This window comes from Microcaecilia unicolor, chromosome 1 (genome assembly GCF_901765095.1).
Source record: "Microcaecilia unicolor chromosome 1, aMicUni1.1, whole genome shotgun sequence".
In the NCBI taxonomy this organism is placed as follows: Eukaryota; Metazoa; Chordata; class Amphibia; order Gymnophiona; family Siphonopidae; genus Microcaecilia; species Microcaecilia unicolor.
Genome location: NC_044031.1, coordinates 239,172,233 through 239,191,444, shown reverse-complemented (window position 1 = coordinate 239,191,444; position 19,212 = coordinate 239,172,233). Strand labels below are relative to the sequence as shown.

At 44.3% G+C, this 19,212-nt stretch overlaps 1 protein-coding gene across 1 annotated transcript in view; it reads left to right on the top strand.

Annotated features, from left to right (window-relative positions):
• Nucleotides 1-19,212, top strand: part of GALNT4 (polypeptide N-acetylgalactosaminyltransferase 4) — a 182,039-nt gene that overhangs the window by 123,503 nt on the left and 39,324 nt on the right. Inside the window, exons 8-9 of the mRNA XM_030204970.1 lie at nucleotides 13,991-14,122; nucleotides 14,242-14,352. Of these exons, the coding sequence (XP_030060830.1) occupies nucleotides 13,991-14,122; nucleotides 14,242-14,352 (243 nt within the window). The remainder of the gene's footprint in view (nucleotides 1-13,990; nucleotides 14,123-14,241; nucleotides 14,353-19,212) is intronic.

Genomic DNA, 19,212 nt, shown 5'->3' with positions numbered 1-19,212 from the left:
TCACTTGTCATTTATATGTTTGATATCCCTGATTTTGAGGGGATATCTTTCCCCCCAAGATTTGGCCAGTTCATTTCTGGCTACAGTACAGATATACATAATAAGTGTATTCTCCTCAGAAAATCCGTCTGTTGAACAATTTAAAAGATATGTTAACATGGTTAGGTAGACTGTTCTGCCCAAGTCTATACCCACTTCTTGCCAAAACAGTTGGACCTCCATGTCCCCTCCAACAATCATCTGGAGTTTCTTGGTTCATTTTATGTAATGGAGCAGGAGTTAAATGCCAACTATAAAGTAGTTTATATCCATTTCCACTAGTGATGATGATGCTATAGAAAGTTTTGAAATTTTGAAAAATCTATTCCCATTGATTGTTAGTGTGTATCCCAAATCCTTCTCCCATGCTGTAAGATAATTTAGGCTTTATTTCTATTTCTTTGCCAACTACTACTACTATAAATCACTTATATAGCGCTACCAGTCGTACGCCTGCTAAAGCACTCATATTGTTTGAGCTAATAATTCTTCAGTGTGACCTTACAAATGAGTCTCCTGTATGCACACAATATTACCCTTTTTAAGCAAAACATTTCTTTAAACATGAATTTGCACTTTCTTGGGGATTCAGTCCTTTGGAATTTGCCATTATTCTCATCATCATAGTAGATTAGACCCAAGGAAGCACAAACAAATGCTGTAAATTACATGAAACAGCAACCCCCAGTTCTCTCGTTGCCCCCCCCCCCCCCCCGCCCCCTATTTGCACATACAACCTTTGCAATAACATGTGTACACCTGTTTACATTCACGAATTTCAGTACCAATAAATAGTATCAACTTGTATGGTAAAGCTGTGATGAAGAGACAAAAATAAGCTAATATAGGAAAATACTTGTAAATATTCAAGGAAAATGCCCACCTCATATACAGCTAAAGTCCACATCTCATATACAGCTGAAATCCACAAGTTAAAAGACCCCAATAAGTATGGGAATAAAAAACAAAGAAAAATATCTCTCGGGGTGGGGAGAGGGTAGGAATGCATACCACATACATGGTGGGAGAGCAAATTAAATATTGAAACCTAACCAGTTCTAGTGGGTGTCAAAGGAGACATCCTTTTAGCTTCCAAATAAGCAGTCAAGTGAGAAGGTTAAAAAAAAAAAACCATACTTTGATGACTGATAGATAACATTAAAGTTACAGGGAAATTTCAGGTAATAGGAGGCCCCTGACTCCTGCTCTAAGAAGCAGAAAGGGGTGTATGTACCAGTAACAGTAGGCACATTTGTGCATATTTGTAGCCTCAGATCCAAAGTGTTGAGACTGGCCAGTTTTTCATGTCACGGGTCCATATGCAGTCTGCAGAAGTTACATGTTTGAACTTCTGTAACTTCATTTTATTTTTTCACATAAAAGAATGAGGTTTGGACTGCTATATCACAAATTATTCTAACAGAATGTCTTAAAACCTAATTTTTTGTTTCTGGTGACTTTTAGTCACCTTTCCCAGAGATGGTCACATTTTATCAAATATCTGAATAAGTACCAGTCCTGCCCTCAGGCAGCCTTATTCTCTGCCCTCAGGAACATCTGTACTCAGATTGTATAAAAGTAGATGCTAAGTTGCTATGTGCCTACTTTTAAAAATATATAAAGCCCTGGACACTTTTATGAGTCTACTTGTGTGCATAAGATCTTATTCCACATACTCAAGTCCCTTATAAAATAAACCTCAAAAGGGGCAATTTTTAAATTGTCCATGTTGGTGGAAAATTCACAGATTTATGCTAGGAGTGGGTATTTAGTGCTCTATTAATTAGATTTTTTTAAAATTTTAATAGGATTACATTTTTTAATCCTTCTCAAAAATTTTAACTCCCTCTGTTGTCCAGCATTGCTTTCACTCCCCTGCCTGTCTTATTTCACCTTGGCATAATGTAGCAGAGGGAAGGTGTGTGGGGGGGGATGCTGGACCTGTGTGCTGGGGGAGGGGTTCAGCAGCAGCAAGAGAGGAGAGAGATGGGTGTCATGTGTCAGGGCTAACAGGTTTAGCAGCAGAAGGAGAGACACTTGGGTGAATGTACAGGGAAAGGATGCAGTATGGAGGGGAAGGGGAGCAATGTGCTGTAGGAAGGAATTATGTGTATGCAACTGTTCATTATATTCTGCGGTTTCAAAAAAATTCCATTCAGTGGGAATTTACTAATACCAAGCCATCCAACCCAGAGGTGTGATTAATCGTGATATTAAAATTTTTCATACCATGATTCATTTTGATTAAAATTTTTAATCATTGCCCACCCCTAATTTATACTTGTGGGGCTTTGCACCAAATAATTTTGAAGGAAAAGCACATGGCTTTCTCTCATCACTCAAACAAACAAAACAGTGAAGATGTCTAAAATATAATTTAAAAAAGGGGATGACGCTTCAAATAAAAGTCCAGTTAAAAGTGAAATTTAATAGTTGATTAACAAGATAACATTTTACAATTGAGAGGGTTTATGAGCAAGACTCGACACAGCTGTATTTCAGCCTACAAGGCCTGCATCCGGAGTATAATTAAGAAAACAACATATAAAAACATCATATAAAAATATATGAAAAGACAGTAAGTTTTAAAAACGTAATATAAAAATATATGTATAGACAGTAAGTTGGTTTAAAAAACTTATATATGAAATAACATATAAAACAAGTAAAAATATAAAATGAAAGCAATAATGAGCAATCAGTTGGTCTATAATTTACATATATAGGGGATCTGAGAATATATTAAATCGACTCAAATATATGGACTTGGAGGATACCCCATTAAAAACAATGAGCTAACAAAATTGATACAGATGTTACCAAGATTCTATGGTAATACCCATGATTACTAAAGTAAATGATAATTTCCTGTCTGAAAATCCAGTATTATATTATTTATCCTAAAGGTAAATAGTTAAGCAACAGTTTTCTGTTTGGATATCCATTACTATATAATTTTAAATTCCATATCATCAAGCTGATCAATCCATAGACTGGTGGGTTGTGTCCATCTACCAGCAGGTGGAGATAGAGAGCAAACTTTTGCCTCCCTATATGTGGTCATGTGCTGCCGGAAACTCCTCAGTATGTTCTCTATCTCAGCAGGTGGTGGTCACACACAGCAGCAGCTCTGGCTAGGCCTCCAAGCCTAATTTTTAGGTTTTGTTGAGTGCCTGGGGTTGAGGGCTCTTTTGAGCAAGTGCAAACCTGGTGGTGCCAGGTCCCTCCTTTTCTCCCCCCTCCCGCTGGCTCCGTTAAAAAAAAAAAATTTTGAACGTCCTTAAAGGCGTTTATTTCGACGTTTATTTAAGCGTCTATTGCAGCTACTCACTGGGACACCAGGTCGTTACAACTCGGAGCGGACAGCAGGTAATTTTTACCTTTTTATAGCGGGCAGGGGGTTCCCCGATTCTTCTCCTCGTGGCATATGGCGTCGGAGGGCGAGGGCGCAAAGGGTCGCTCCCCGGGTAGCTTGAGCGCTTCTAGAGGGGATGCGGGGGTCTTAAAGCCTGATTCGCCCTTGTTGGGTGACAGTTTCGTGACCGATGAATGTCCCGGTCCTTCCTCCGGCGTGGCGGTTTTTCCCGCCATAAACGCCCATCCCCCGCTCCTCGCCTCCGCCATCTTGGCCGGCCACGCGGCTCGGACGGCTTCTTCTTGGGCCGCCCTTGAGGTTGGAGACATTAATGCCATGAACGCCCTTAATTTGGGCGACGGCACAGAAGCGGCTAAAGTTAAGAGCCGTTCTTCCCGCGCGGCTCCTTCGCGGAGTTTCGCGCCGGACGCCATTTTGGAAGCGCAGCATGTCTCTCCCCCGCTATTGCGAGCGCCGGTTGAGGGTGCGTCTAGGGCTGTTGCCCAGGCTGCGGAAGAGCACAGTCTGGGGGGTTTCTCCCCCGAGTTTGTTTTGCTGCTGCATCAGGCCTTCCTCATGCACAACGCTGCCCCTGCTCCCTCGTCTGGTAAAGAGGTTGAGGTTCCCAGAGGTAAACGCCCTCGGGTTGATTCCCAGGCCTTGGAGGAATTTGTCTCCTCCGATGTAGATGAGGGCAGCGTGTCTGAGGTCTCCCAACGGTCCTTTGCGGATTCCTTGGAGGAGACGGATCCCCGCTCGGATGGAGCAGATGACCCCTCTGCAGCACGGCTTTTTAGCCCAGAGGATTTGCCCAACCTGTTGTTACAGGCCATGGACACTTTGAAGATTTCCTCTCCGGAGGACGTCTCTCCCTCAGCCCCTGTTGGCTCTGCCATTATGCTGGGGACGAAGCGCCCGCCTAGAACCTTCCACGTGCATGATGCCATGCACACCTTAATTTCGGCTCAATGGGATGTCCCAGAAGCGAGCCTTAAAGTGGCTAGGGCTATGTCCCGCCTCTATCCTTTGGCTGTGAGTGAACGTGAGGCCTATCTGTGGCCTACCGTGGATTCTTTAATCACTGCGGTGACTAAGAAAACGGCGTTGCCGGTGGAAGGTGGCACGGCCCTAAAGGACGCCCAAGACAGAAGATTGGAGGCGGCCTTAAGGTCGTCCTTTGAGGCGGCTGCTTTAAGTTTGCAGGCCTCAGTTTGCGGCTCCTATGTGGCCAGGGCGTGCCTGACTATGGTGCAGCGGGCTTCCCCCTCGGATCATTCCTTGAGGGCTGATTGGCCGGCCCTGGAATCGGGCTTAGCCTATTTGGCAGACTTGCTGTATGATGTCTTGAGGGCCTCAGCGAAAGGCATGGCTCAGACAATCTCTGCGCGGCGGTGGCTTTGGCTGAAACATTGGTCTGCGGACCACGCCTCTAAATCCCGCCTGGCTAGGTTGCCTTTTAAAGGCAAGCTGCTCTTTGGGGTCGAGCTGGACAAAATCGTGACCGATCTCGGCACGTCTAAGGGCAAGAAATTACCAGAGGTCAGGGCTCGGGCTAGTACTCGTCCCGGTACCTCCAGAGGACGGTTGCAGGAAGCCCGTCGGTACCGCCCGGGCAAGTCGGGTTCTTCTGCCCTCTCTTCCTTCAAGAGGAATTTCTCCCCCAAGCAGCATTCCTTTCGCAGAGACCGCCGTCCCGGAGGTGCTCCCTCCGGTCCTCCCCCAGGGTCTCGTACCCAATGAAGGGGTCTTGGTCCACGCCCCAGTGCAGATTGGAGGACGGCTGTCCTCGTTTCTGGGCGAGTGGACCACAATAACTTCAGACGCGTGGGTGCTGGAAGTCATCAGAGACGGCTACAAACTAGAGTTCTGCCGACCCTTAAAAGACGGGTTTGTACTCTCTCCCTGCAAGTCTCCGGTCAAAGCTGTGGCAGTGCGGCAGACCTTGGACAATCTGATCCGCCTGGGCGCGGTCGTTCCGGTGCCAGAAAGTCAGCTTGGCAAGGGACGTTACTCCATTTACTTTGTGGTACCAAAGAAAGGAGGTTCTGTCCGGCCTATCCTCGACCTCAAAGGGGTCAATCGGGCCTTGAAAGTGCGGCACTTTCGCATGGAGACTCTCCGCTCTGTTATAGCGGCAGTGAAGGCAGGAGAGTTCCTGGCATTCTTGGACATCAAGGAAGCGTACCTGCATATTCCCATCTGGCCTCCTCATCAACGCTTTCTGCGTTTTGCAGTCCTGGGACGACACTTCCAGTTCAGAGCCCTCCCTTTCGGGTTGGCTACTGCTCCGCGGACCTTTTCCAAAGTAATGGTGGTCATCGCGGCCTTCCTACGAAAGGAAGGGGTACAAGTCCATCCTTATCTGGACGACTGGTTGATCCGAGCCCCCTCTTATGCAGAGTGCGGCAAAGCTGTGGACCGGGTAGTTGCTCTTTTGAGCTCCCTGGGATGGATCATCAACTGGGAGAAAAGCCAGCTGCGCCCGACTCAGTCCCTGGAGTACCTGGGAGTTCGATTCGACACCCAAGTGGGCAGAGTGTTCCTGCCAGACAATCGGATTGTCAAACTTCAGGCTCAGGTGGACCAGTTCCTAGTAGCCTCTCCCCTTCGGGCTTGGGACTATGTGCAGCTGTTGGGCTCTATGACGGCCACGATGGAAGTTGTGCCCTGGGCCAGGGCTCATATGAGACCACTTCAACACTCTTTGCTGCAGCGCTGGACTCCGATGTCGGAGGATTATGCTGTGCGCCTTCCCTTGGACCCAGCAGTGCGCAAGGCGCTGAGCTGGTGGATGCAGACAGACAAGTTGTCTGCGGGAATGCCTCTGGTGACCCCAGAGTGGATTGTCGTCACGACGGACGCCTCGTTGTCGGGCTGGGGAGCCCACTGCTTGGGAAGGACAGCGCAGGGGCTCTGGTCTCCTGCGGAGGCAAAGTGGTCTATCAACCTCCTGGAACTCAGAGCCATTCGGTTGGCGCTTTTGGAGTTCATCCCGGTACTGGTGTTGAAGCCTGTACGGGTCCTGTCGGACAATGCCACAGCTGTGGCTTATGTCAACCGCCAGGGAGGTACCAAGAGCGCCCCTCTAGCCAAGGAGGCTATGAATCTTTGCCAGTGGGCGGAAGCGAACCTGGAGCAGCTTTCAGCGGCCCACATTGCCGGAGTCATGAATGTCAAGGCGGACTTTCTCAGTCGCCATACCTTGGAGCCCGGAGAGTGGCAGCTATCTGCTCAGGCGTTCTTGGACATCACGAAGCGCTGGGGCCAGCCGAGCCTAGATCTGATGGCGTCATCGGCCAATTGCCAAGTGCCGCGCTTTTTCAGCAGAGGACGGGACCCTCGATCCCTGGGAGTAGATGCTCTTCTCCAACAGTGGCCGACACAAGAGCTTCTCTATGTGTTCCCGCCCTGGCCCATGTTGGGCAGGGTGCTAGACCGGGTGGCAAAGCATCCCGGCAGGGTAATCCTGGTGGGTCCGGATTGGCCCAGGCGTCCCTGGTATGCGGACTTGATCAGGCTCTCAGTCGACGATCCTCTGCGGCTGCCAGTGGAGCAGGGCCTGTTACATCAGGGTCCCGTGGTGATGGAGGATCCCTCCCCCTTTGGTCTTACGGCCTGGCTATTGAGCGGCAGCGTCTGAGGAAGAAGGGCTTCTCAGACAAGGTCATCGCCACTATGCTGAGAGCGAGGAAGCGCTCTACTTCTACTGCTTACGCCAGGGTTTGGCGTATCTTTGCAGCGTGGTGTGAAGCAGGCTCACTTTCTCCCTTCACTGCTCCAATTTCTTCAGTGTTGGCGTTCCTGCAAGAAGGTCTGGAGAAAGGCCTGTCGCTCAGTTCCCTTAAAGTCCAGGTAGCGGCTCTGGCTTGCTTCAGGGGCCGCCTGAAGGGTGCTTCCCTGGCTTCGCAGCCAGATGTGGTGCGCTTTCTCAAGGGAGTTAATCACCTGCGCCCTCTTCTGCACTCAGTGGTGCCTGCGTGGAATCTCAACCTGGTACTAAGAGCATTGCAGAAGCCGCCTTTTGAACCCTTGTCGAGGGCATCTCTGAAAGACCTGACGTTGAAAGCAGTCTTTTTGGTGGCTATCACTTCAGCCAGAAGAGTTTCCGAGCTCCAGGCGCTCTCATGTCGAGAGCCTTTTCTGCAGTTCACTGAGGCAGGAGTGACTATTCGCACAGTGCCTTCCTTCCTGCCCAAGATTGGTTCTCGCTTCCATGTGAATCAGCAGCTCTGTCTCCCTTCCTTTCGTAGGGAGGACTACCCAGAGGAGTACTCTGCTCTTAAATATCTGGATGTGAGACGAGTCATCATCAGATACTTGGTAGTGACCAATGATTTCCGGAAATCGGATCATCTGTTTGTCCTGTTTGCAGGTCCTCGTAAGGGTCTGCAGGCTGCTAAGCCTACAGTGGCAAGATGGGTCAAGGAAGCCATTGCAGCGGCTTATGTGGCCGCGGGGAAGGTGCCGCCTATCCAGCTGAAGGCTCACTCCACGAGAGCTCAGGCGGCCTCGATGGCAGAGGCCGGATCCGTCTCCTTGGAAGAGATATGCAAGGCGGCAACTTGGGCTTCGGCTCATACATTCTCCAAGCATTACCGTTTGACTGTGGCTGCACGGGCGGAGGCCCGGTTTGGAGCTTCAGTGTTGAGGTCAGGGATTTCAATGTCCCGCCCTGGGTGAGTACTGCTTCGGTACATCCCACCAGTCTATGGATTGATCAGCTTGATGATATGGAAGGTAAAATTATGTATAATCATACCTGATAATTTTCTTTCCATTAATCATAGCTGATCAATCCATAGCCCCTCCCAGATATCTGTACTGTTTTTATTCTGGTTGCATTTCAGGTTCAAGTTTAGTCTTCAGTTACTTCAGAAAGACTTCGTGTTCAAGTTTTTTCACTTGGATTCTTCAAGAGTTAAGACGAGTTTGTGTTGCAGTGAGCTGCTGCATTCCTCTCCCCTCCGTTTTACGGGGCTGGATTGAGACTTAAAATTCTGCCGGCACTCCCTCCCGCTTCGTGCGGCTGTAGGGCAGCTTTGTACCCCTCCCGCTTCGGCGGTGTTAGGGTCAGTCAGCTCCTCCCGCGGTTGCGGTTGCAGGATAAGCCAGATCCCCCCGCATCGGCGGGTGTGGTGTCCCTCCCCCGCTCCGCGGGGATGAGCTGGACGGATTCCCCTCCCCCACTTGTGTGGGGATGAGCTGGGTTAATTCCCCTCCCCCGTTTCGGCGGTGGTGAGCTGGGCAGAGTGTCCCTTCGTGGGTGTAATTCTCTAAGTGCTGAGTCCTGCGGATGGAGCTTTGATATCGACATACTGAGGAGTTTCCGGCAGCACATGACCACATATAGGGAGGCAAAAGTTTGCTCTCTATCTCCACCTGCTGGTAGATGGACACAACCCACCAGTCTATGGATTGATCAGCTATGATTAATGGAAAGAAAATTATCAGGTATGATTATACATAATTTTACCTTGCCAATCACACGAGAACAGTCTTCTTTTATTTCCAAGAATTTGTTCGCAACTTAACCTTATCATAAGTTATAGAATCATTCATTTGCTCGGATCATTACATCAACATACACAAACATATATTTACATATTTATATATATATATTTTCTAGAAACAAGATTGATCACATCTGATGGTGAAAGATTTAGGAATTAATCAATGCGATGGTAAAAGGTAACTGCACTCATTTGTCTCCTGATCACAAACTATCTCTAGACAATAGCAAAAACACGCATTTTTTAGAAGACCTTGAAATTGTTTGTTAATTATGCTTGTACTCATTTTTCATGTATTCATTTTTGTTTCAAATTTTTTTTACAATTTAATTATTTATTAGTTTCAAAAAGTTTTTAACAAATAATACATTTGAAACAGAAAAGGTACTTTTCATCAATTTTTACAACGAAATCACATTCCAATATTTAACTTTATGACTAAGTACTCTCCAGTCCACAATATCTAATCCAAGATTTACTACTAAGAGGGATTACAACTTAATAAAATAAAAGGAAAAAATAAGAACCGATCTAAGACGGTATCTTCTTTCATTTAAGAGCTTGAACTCATAGAACTTCTGGCGGCTATGAACTCAGATAATTGAACAGATTCATAAAAAACATATTTAACCGATTGATGACAAATTATGCATTTACAAGGAAATCGTAACATAAAAGTAGCTCCCAGGTGGAGCACCCCTGGTTTTAACACAAGAAATTGTTTACGTCTTTTTTGGGTGTCTTTACATACATCCGGAAATATGCGGACCTTGAGTCCTAGGAAATCTTTCTCTCTACTTTTAAAGAATTTTTTCATGATTAAAGTTTTATCCATGGCTAAGGCCAAAGTAACTAATAAAGTTGCGGAACTTATTAAGTCTGCTGTTGGTGTTTCTAAGATTGCGGAAACATCCAGTGACTGATCCATCTGTTGTTCAGGTTCTTCAAAATTTTTATTAGGTAAGTAATATACTTGAGTCATTGGAGGTAAAATGTCCTCTGTAAAACCCAGATTTTCTTTCAAATACCTATTTATCATTTCTCTGGGAGTAGTAGTAACTACCCTAGGGAAATTCAAAAACCTCAAATTTTTAGATCTTTGAGCATTTTCCAGGTTTTCAATTTTTCTTCTCAAATTAGAAACATCTTTTACAATATTATTTTGCAAATCTCGTGATTTCTCTGAATTTTCAGTCACTGAATTTATCTTAGCCAGCATTTCTTCTTTTTCCAATTCCAAACCCTCAGCTTTCTCTTCAATTTTCTTTACCCGGGACTCAAGACCTTGAATTTGAGGGCATATAGCTTTACCCAAATTAGCAATTAATACCCAAAGACTTTCCAGGGATATCTCTGCTGGTCTCTCTTCTAAAAAGGATAAGGTACCTTACATTTGTAATCCTCCGGTTTGTAACTTCTTCACTTCTGAGTCCATAGCCTTCTCCTTCGTTCCTCCCGCAATAGAAGCTGTATTCTCCCGGTTCAATTGAGGGCTTATGTCTCCCTCAATTCCTTCTCTCTCCAGGTTGCTTTCTCCGGCTCCCGCTAGCTCCGAGACGCCAATTCCTGGCTGTTTCGGAGTCGACGCCATCTCTGGAGAGGAAACACACTGGGGTTGCGGGGGAGGAGCCCGTTGATCGGGGCTGAGGGTAACCTCAAGCAGGGGTGGCGTCTGAAGCCCTCCATTCGTCGCAGGCGCCGCCAATCTGCCACCCACTGATCCCGTCGGCACCGTCGGTGTCCGCATGAACAAGTCCATGGGGCCAGTCTGCGAGGAGAGAGGTCGGTTCGGGGGAGCAGCTGCCGCCGCCTTCCCTCTTCGTTTAGGCATCAGGAAAAGGTAAAAAAAGCGTGTGGACAGACGATCGGTTCAAGCGGCCATCTTGGATCCCCTCTTTCTTCTTTTATTTCCAAGAATTTGTTCGCAACTTAACCTTATCATAAGTTATAGAATCATTCATTTGCTCGGATCATTACATCAACATACACAAACATATATTTACATATATATATTTTCTAGAAACAAGATTGATCACATCTGATGGTGAAAGATTTAGGAATTAATCAATCCGATGGTAAAAGGTAACAATGCACTCATTTGTCTCCTGATCACAAACTATCTCTAGACAATAGCAAAAACACACATTTTTTAGAAGACCTTGAAATTGTTTGTTAATTATGCTTGTATTTTTCATGTATTCATTTTTGTTTCAATTTTTATTTATTATTTACAATTAATTACAGATTATTTATCTTAATGCTAAAGGCTTTTACTATGCTATTTTCCACAAATGTTTATGCATTGTTCCCCAACTTTATTTATACATCCTTATTTAAACAATAATGTTACTCAATTTTATTGTCCATGATAATTTATGCCTCAGTGATCATAATGATTGTATCTTTGATTGTGTCACCTATTATTGTGCCATTGATTGATCTAATAGCCAACTTCATCTCTTAGCTATTTAAATACCATCTTATATATATCTTTATCTTTTATCCTTCATGTATCATTTACTTTAGTAATCATGGGTATTACCATAGACTCTTGGTAACATCTGTATCAATTTTGTTAGCTCATTGTTTTTAATGGGGTATCCTCCAATTCTGTATGTTTGAGTCAATTTAATATATTCTCAGATCCCCTATATATGTAAATTATAAACCAATTGATCATTATTGCTTTCATTTTATATTTTTGCATGATGTTTTTATGTTGTTTCATATTTATGTTTTTTAAACCAACTTACTGTCTATACCAGTGATGGCGAACCTATGACACGCGTGTCAGTACTGACACGCGTAGCCATTTTCGGTGACACGCGGAGAAGCAGCGGAGTTCCTTGAGCGCGACCTCCCTCCCCCGGTGAAATCACCCCCCCCCCCCCCGGTGCATGTTTACCCGCTGGAGGGGGGTGCCGTGTGCGCTCCTATTGGCTCCCTCCCTGCTGCTCCCTCTGCCCCGGCTCCTGCACGGCCGTTAGGGGATCTTTGATCTCACTTCCGGCCGGCGGAGCAGAGAGCAGCGGAATGCCGTGGGGGACGCATCTCTGAGGGCCCTGTGATCACCATTACCCGCAACCATCATCCAATCTACTGTTCTGGGGTGTCGTGGATTTGTAATTGACCATCATTACTGAGATAGGTGAGGGGGAGGCTGGGAGAGGCGAGGGCATGTGCTATGGGTGCCGTTTCCCGCCATTAGAAATAGCGGCAGCCGTCTTAATTTACATAAGGTGGTCAGTTAGGCTAGTTAACCCCTAATTGCCTGCAGGGCTAACAGGCTATCTATAATTCTATCTTCTGTCACTGCCCCCCTGATGGAGAACCCAAAAAATAAAAAACCAAGGTTAAGTAAAGGAAGTGGTAGTAGCAGTAGCCGACCCTTTCAAGAGACATGGACCGAGATGTATGGCATTATAGAAAAAAATGGCAGATCATTTTGCGTTCTATGTACTGAAACGATAGTAAGCAGAACGTGGAATATAAATAGACATTTTGAAACTAATCATTCCCAGCTCTTGAAAAAAAGTGAGGATGAAAGGAAGGAATACATTTCCAGGCAGCTACACTTTTATAAGAGCCAATCTAATTCCATCCTTAAATTTGTAAAAGGTTCTACAAATTTAACATCTGCAAGTTTGAGCATTGCTCACTCCATAGCTCAGCATGGAAAAGCACTCAGTGAGGGAGAATTTATTAAAGAAACTCTCCTAAGATGTGCACCAGTTCTATTTCACGATATGCAGAATAAAGATGCAATTATTAAGAGAATATCTGAGTTACCAGGAAATTTGGAGTGCCTGGATCCGATTACCAGACACTTTTAGCACCCTGAAAAATATAGCAATGGCTTTACTCACAATTTTTCCCTCTACATACTTTTGTGAAACCTTATTCTCAACGTTAAATAATATCAAAACCAACAAAAGAAACAGATTGAAAGATGAAGTTAGTAGCGCTTGCTTGGGCTTGAAGTGTACAAAATACCAACCTTCAATTGAAGATTTAGCCTATGAAATTCAGCAACAAAAAAGTCACTAATAGGCAGATTAGTTAAAGAATTCCCCCTCCCCCTCACTTATCTTAGTTCACGGCACCCCACACAAGTTAAATAATATCAAGACCAACAAAAGAAACCGACTGACAGATGAACAAAGAAGTCACTAAGCAGGTAAGTTAAATAATTAGGTTTTGGTTTATTAAATACAGTTATATATTACAATTATACATTTTTGTTATTTAAACTATAAATATCGCGAAATTATGGTTTTTTTCTCGAAGTGACACACCACCCGAGTTATGCTCGGTTTTTTGGCGAATTTTGACACACCAAGCTCAAAAGGTTGCCCATCACTGGTCTATACATATATTTTTTATTTTACATGGGTTTAAAACTTACTGTCTTTTCATATATTTTTATATGATGTTTTTATATGTTGTTTTCTTAATTAGACTCCTGATTCAGGCCTTGTAGGCCGAAACACATCTGTGTTGAGTCTTGCTCATCGACTATCTCAATTGTAACATTTTATCTTGTTAATCAACTATTAAATTTCACTTTTAACTGGACTTTTATTTGAAGCGTCATCCCCTTTTTTAATTATTTTGTAGTCATCTTCGTTGTTTTGTTGTATTTTTTTGCAAAGACTGTTTTTTTTTTTCTGTTTTTGTATTATTTTCTCTCATCACTGTCATGGGTGTAAAGTACACACATTTACCTGCACCTACATCTTGTGTGGGTAGAATGTTGTCTAAAGAATACTAGTGCGGATTTGAAATTGCAGTTTACCAGTACTGGTGTTCTTTGCCTGTTTGGATCTAAAAATGCTCTCAGGAACATCTCCTCTGTAGCAAAAGGTACTCATGCCGTGGAAAAACATGTGGACTTTGCCCCACAATAAGAGTGGGTAGATTGCACTTCTCCTACAGCAGCCTAGCGCCTGCCTCATACAATAACACAAAATAAGTGAACTATGTTTGTTTTGTAGTTGCTACTATCTTGAAAACGCTAAACAAATGTGATCAGTGCACTACATTTCCAGCAGATCTTTATATTCCCTTTTACTGTTTTTGCTAATAGGAAAATTATGGAGATATTTCGGAAAGAAAGCTACTCCGGGAGAGACTAAAATGCAAGAATTTTGACTGGTACTTGAAAAACATATTTTCAGATTTACATGTTCCAGAGGATCGCCCTGGCTGGCACGGGGCTGTAAGTTTTTATTTTCTTCACTTCTAAATCATAAAATAATTTTTATCACCTCACAAAACCCAGCACTGAAGCTATGGAGAATACAGCAAGTCGCTTGTGATTATCTTTTTTTTCTCCAGATCCGCAGTATGGGAATTTCCTCAGAATGTTTGGACTATAATTCTCCAGATCATAATCCTGTTGGGGCCCAGCTGTCACTCTTTGGATGCCATGGTCAAGGCGGGAATCAGGTACAAGTTTTCACTTGTCTAAGATTACCAGATTTATTTATTTTTTTATCATGCAAATCTGAGACGCATGTTATCCAAAGCCAGGGGGAGGGGGGAAGAAAAGAAGTCCCTGTCCTCTGCAACCCAGCCATCCCACAACAGCAACAATATTAAAAACAGACAATATGGAGGAGGGACTTCACCTTAGTTGCATGAATAAGGAATTGAGGGGGGGGGGGGGGGAGAGGAAGAGGAGTCATTCTCCACAACCCGTCCTATGACAGCAATAATATCACTTCTGTGCAGTTAGGTAATCTGGGTGGAAACATTCTGCTGGCTGTAGTGTGGCTACGTCTAAAAAATGACAACGTTGCAAGCATTACAGCAATCCCTTTGAACAGCAACACAGCACTAACTGGGGAAAACAGAACAAATGAGGCTCGAATATAGAAAGGCACAATAAGGTAAGACAGCATAGACAAACTCCTTCTACAGCCAGCCACGTTGTAAAATATTAAAAAAAAACAACTTTGTATTAAACCCCCCCCCACACACACACACACGCACTCAGTACATCTGCAGTAGAACTGTCCATCCAAACCATAGCTAACACCCAGAACTCAGAGCAGCAACACTCCAACCCTACCTATGAAAAGGCAGCACTACAAAAACACCAAACGCTCCACTTATCATAAAAAGGAAACAAGCCAGATTGCTAGAGATCCCAACACAGAAGCTGTACATCAGCAGAATCTCTCACCTTGGTCACATAAGCAAAACAGAGACAGACCCTCACCCAGTACAGAATAAGGGACTACACATTTGAAAAGTACTAATAAAATTTGAAATGGGATCTCCAGAAACTAGGTTTTGTTTGTGGTGCAAAGCTGGATAAACAAAATCAGAAATGAATTTTGGAGATAATGCCATAAAGTAGATGCAAACAATCTAAAATCCACCTAAATATGTAAATTCTGTAAATATGCATATATCTTATGTGGAGGGGCATAATTGAACGCGAACGCCTATCTCCATGGGCGTCTATGTCCGAAAACGGGTACGTGAAGAGGCGGGACAGACCGTATTTTCGAAAAAATGGACGTTTTTCAGCTGGGCGTTTGTTTTTTGTAGCGATAATGGAAACTAAAAATGCCCAGCTCAAAAATGTTCTAATCCGAGCCATTTGGTCATGGGAGGGGCCAGGATTCATAGTACACTGGACCCCCTGATATGCCAGGACACCAACTGGGCACCCTAGAGGTCAGTGCGGTGGACTTCAGAAAAAGCTCCCACATGTATAGCTCCCTTACCACAGGTGCTGAGCACTCAACGCCCCTCCCCCAAAACCCACTACCCACAAATGTACAACACTACCATAGCTCTTAGGGGTGAAGTGGGTACAGTGGGTTTTGGAGACCTCCCATTTACTAGCACAAGTGTTACAGGTGGGGGGGGGGGGGGGATGGGCCTGGGTCCACCTGCCTGAAGTGCACTGCGGTACCCACTAAAAGTGCTCCATGGACCTGCATACACGCAGGCCTCTAGGACTTCTTGCTGCTATATTACCTTGGCACACCAGTTGACATCTGAAGACTGATCTCTCCAAAAACGTCCTTTATTGGAATAAGCACGCTTACTCACAGTTAACTGCAGATCAGAGGTTGTGCCCCACTGGCAACGAGTCTCCCTGGTACTGAGATGAGCAGTAGGTCAGAGCTGGCAGAATGCTGTACAATGCCCTCTTTCAGCCACATTCAAGGTAAGAACTAAGTTCTGTAACGTGGCTAACACGTGAAAGGGATATAAAACTGGCTTACAAAAATGGCCACTACCTCATGGACTACTGGAAACAAAACAGGGCACACTCTGACCCAGTAAGCAGGGGGGAAAGCATCATGGGAGCAGAGCCTACCAACTACCAACATCGTGAGCATTTTCCACAAGCTAGTGGAATCACAGAGCCCAATACCCTACACCCACATAACAGAAAAGGTGTCACACTCACCCGAGAGCCACATCAGAACCAGGGAAAGGCTGTCACAGGATAGAACACATTCTGCTGTCATGGAGGTGGGTACGGCATTTGAGGCTGGCATAGAGGCTGTAAAAAAAGTTTTTAAAGTGGGTTTTTTTTGGTGGGAGGGGGTTAGTGACCACTGGGGGAGTCCGGGGAGGTCATCCCCGATTCACTCCAGTGGTCATCTGGGCAGTTGGGGCACTTTTTTGGGACTTGTTCGTGAAAAAAAAAGGTCCAAAAAAAGTGACCCAAAATCGCGGTAAAAACGCCTTTTTTTTTTTTTCAATTATCAGCTAAAGACGCCCATCTCTCCTCGGCCGATAACCACGCCCCAGTTCCGCCTTCACCACGCCTCCGACACGCCCCCGTCAACTTTACCCGTTTCCGCGAATTGCAATTGCAAACGCCCAAAATCGGCTTTCGATTATACCGATTTGGGCGCCCACTGGAGAAAGACGCCCATCTCCCAATTTGGGTCACAATATACGCGTTTTTCTCTTTCAATTATAAGCAGGATAGTGTGTATTTGACAAATGGGCATACATATAGATGGAATATAAGCAGGGCGTGGGTAAGGCTCACATTTATGTTCTTAACTTACGGAATACAGTACAGTCTTAATTATCCAGCGTAAATGGGACCGAGCCGTTGTTGGATAAGTTTAAAGTTGGATAATAGGGGAAACAATGGTAACCCCTTAAAAATGCAAAGAAAACATACTTTATGCATACAGAACAGGCATACTGTATCTGTATTTAGAATACAGTATTGTTTATTAACACTAACTAGCAGTGTGTGAAGCCAGAAAACAGGAAGAGAACCTACGTACATCTGGGGGGGTGGGGGGGTTCTTTTGGATATGCCAGATGGTCAGATTAGCAAAGGTTGTATAATCGAGACTGTACTGAACTATATATTAACTGCATATCTCTGCCGTTTATCTGTAAAGCACTTACACCAGTTCTGTAGTTGGCTTAAGTTCTCACACCTAAGTTATAGGCATGTATTTCACCTGTTATGCTACTATTCTATACAGGAAAGTAGGCACCTAAATATAGGGTCACTGTTGTAGAATTACCCCCTTTATCCTGTACTGAGCAATACACAAAGATTGAGGTGTACGTTGCCAAGCTGCTATATTATGGGGAAAGCTCTGAATATGAGATTTGATATACCACCTTTCTGTGGTTACAATCAAAATGGTTTATATATAGGTACTTATTTTGTACTTGGGGCAATGAAGAGATTTGCTCAGAGTCACAAGTTGCTGCTGTGAGAATCAAACCCTGTTCCCCCTGATTCTCAAGCTGCTGCACTAAACATTGGGCTACTCCTCCAAACAAACACCAAAGTGAAAATCTAATCTAATCTCATTATTTATAATCCACTTATTCCCACAAAAGGTCCAAAGTGGCTCACATAGTAGATCACTTTAAAAGAGAGAACATAATCAGTGGTAAAAAAACAGAATCCAATAATAAAACAAAATTATATAACAAATTCATTTGCAGCACTAGAATGTTATGATACGCGAGAAACCAGGACTGAAGTGAAGCCAGAGTCCAAGACAATAATTCAAAGGAAATAACCCCACTACACAGGGAAAACATTTTGAAACTGGAAGGTCTTGCTGTTAGGGGACTCCATTATATGAAGCATTGCATTGGAAGTGGACTTCATGGGCCCCAATAAAGTAGTACTATGCCTTCCAGGCTCCTCAACTAGAGGAAATACAAACCAAATACTGTGTGCGACTAGAAAAGAGAGTAAAGATTCTAAGGTTGATGATGTAATACACATTGGGAACAAATGACCTGGCCAGAGATTGCATATCTGTAGTACAGAGAGATTTCTAGAAGCTGGGGGATGGGTTGAGGTCCTTGGTAAGGACTATAGCTTTGTCTGAAATACTGCCTGCCTATGGAAGGGGTGAGGAAAGACTACAAATTACAGAGAACTTCAGTAGGTGGCTCAAAACCTGATGGCAGAAAGGTTTGAAATACATAGGAGGATGGGGCAATATATGGAAATGCGCCAGTGTGGGCCTAATTCCAGCTGGACTCAGGAGCTTGGGGACTAAACATCGGTGCTTAAACGACAGCCTTCTTTGGGATCCTGAAGTAATGGGGTACATAGAAGGAATAATAAGAGTACCTTCAGAGTAATCAGAAAGAAGACTTCTATTTGGGAATGTTTAAAAGCAGTGTTACGATGTGAACTGATTGGGATAGTGGCAGCCAAACAGAAGGCCCAACCGGATATGGAGCACCAGCTGAGAACAGAACTGACTTATTTGGAGGAAAGGCATAAGGGCATGCAGGAGGATACAGGCACCTTAAATCAGTTAAGATGTGTTGGGATGGTTGCTGGATGAGAAACAAATTTAATTTAGAGAAAGTTAAACAAAAATATTTTTGAGACCAGGAACAGAGCTAGTAAGCTTTTTAGTACAACAATTAAAGGTCCATCAAACAGGGAAAACGTATACCAGAGAAGAAGAAATCCAACAGTTTGCAGAGTTTTTTTTAAATTTTTTTACAGGGAGCTACATATACCTGAAAAAGAAGTTGGGGTAAGGAAATTGGAGTTTATTTAATGGAGACAACTATCTAGGCTGATGGATGGGGAAATCACAGAAGTAATAAAGTAACAAGGACTATTAAACTGCTCCAAGTCTCTGGATATGGATGGGTACGCAGGTCTATTCTATAAGAAATTTAGTTCCCTAGTAGTCCCACTGTTAGTATGACTCCTCAATTCACTTTGGAGGGGGGGGGGGGGGGGGGGGAGATTTCCCCATTATATGAGGTTAGCAGGGATTACTATACTGCTGAAACTGTGTAAGGATACTATACAGTGTGGGG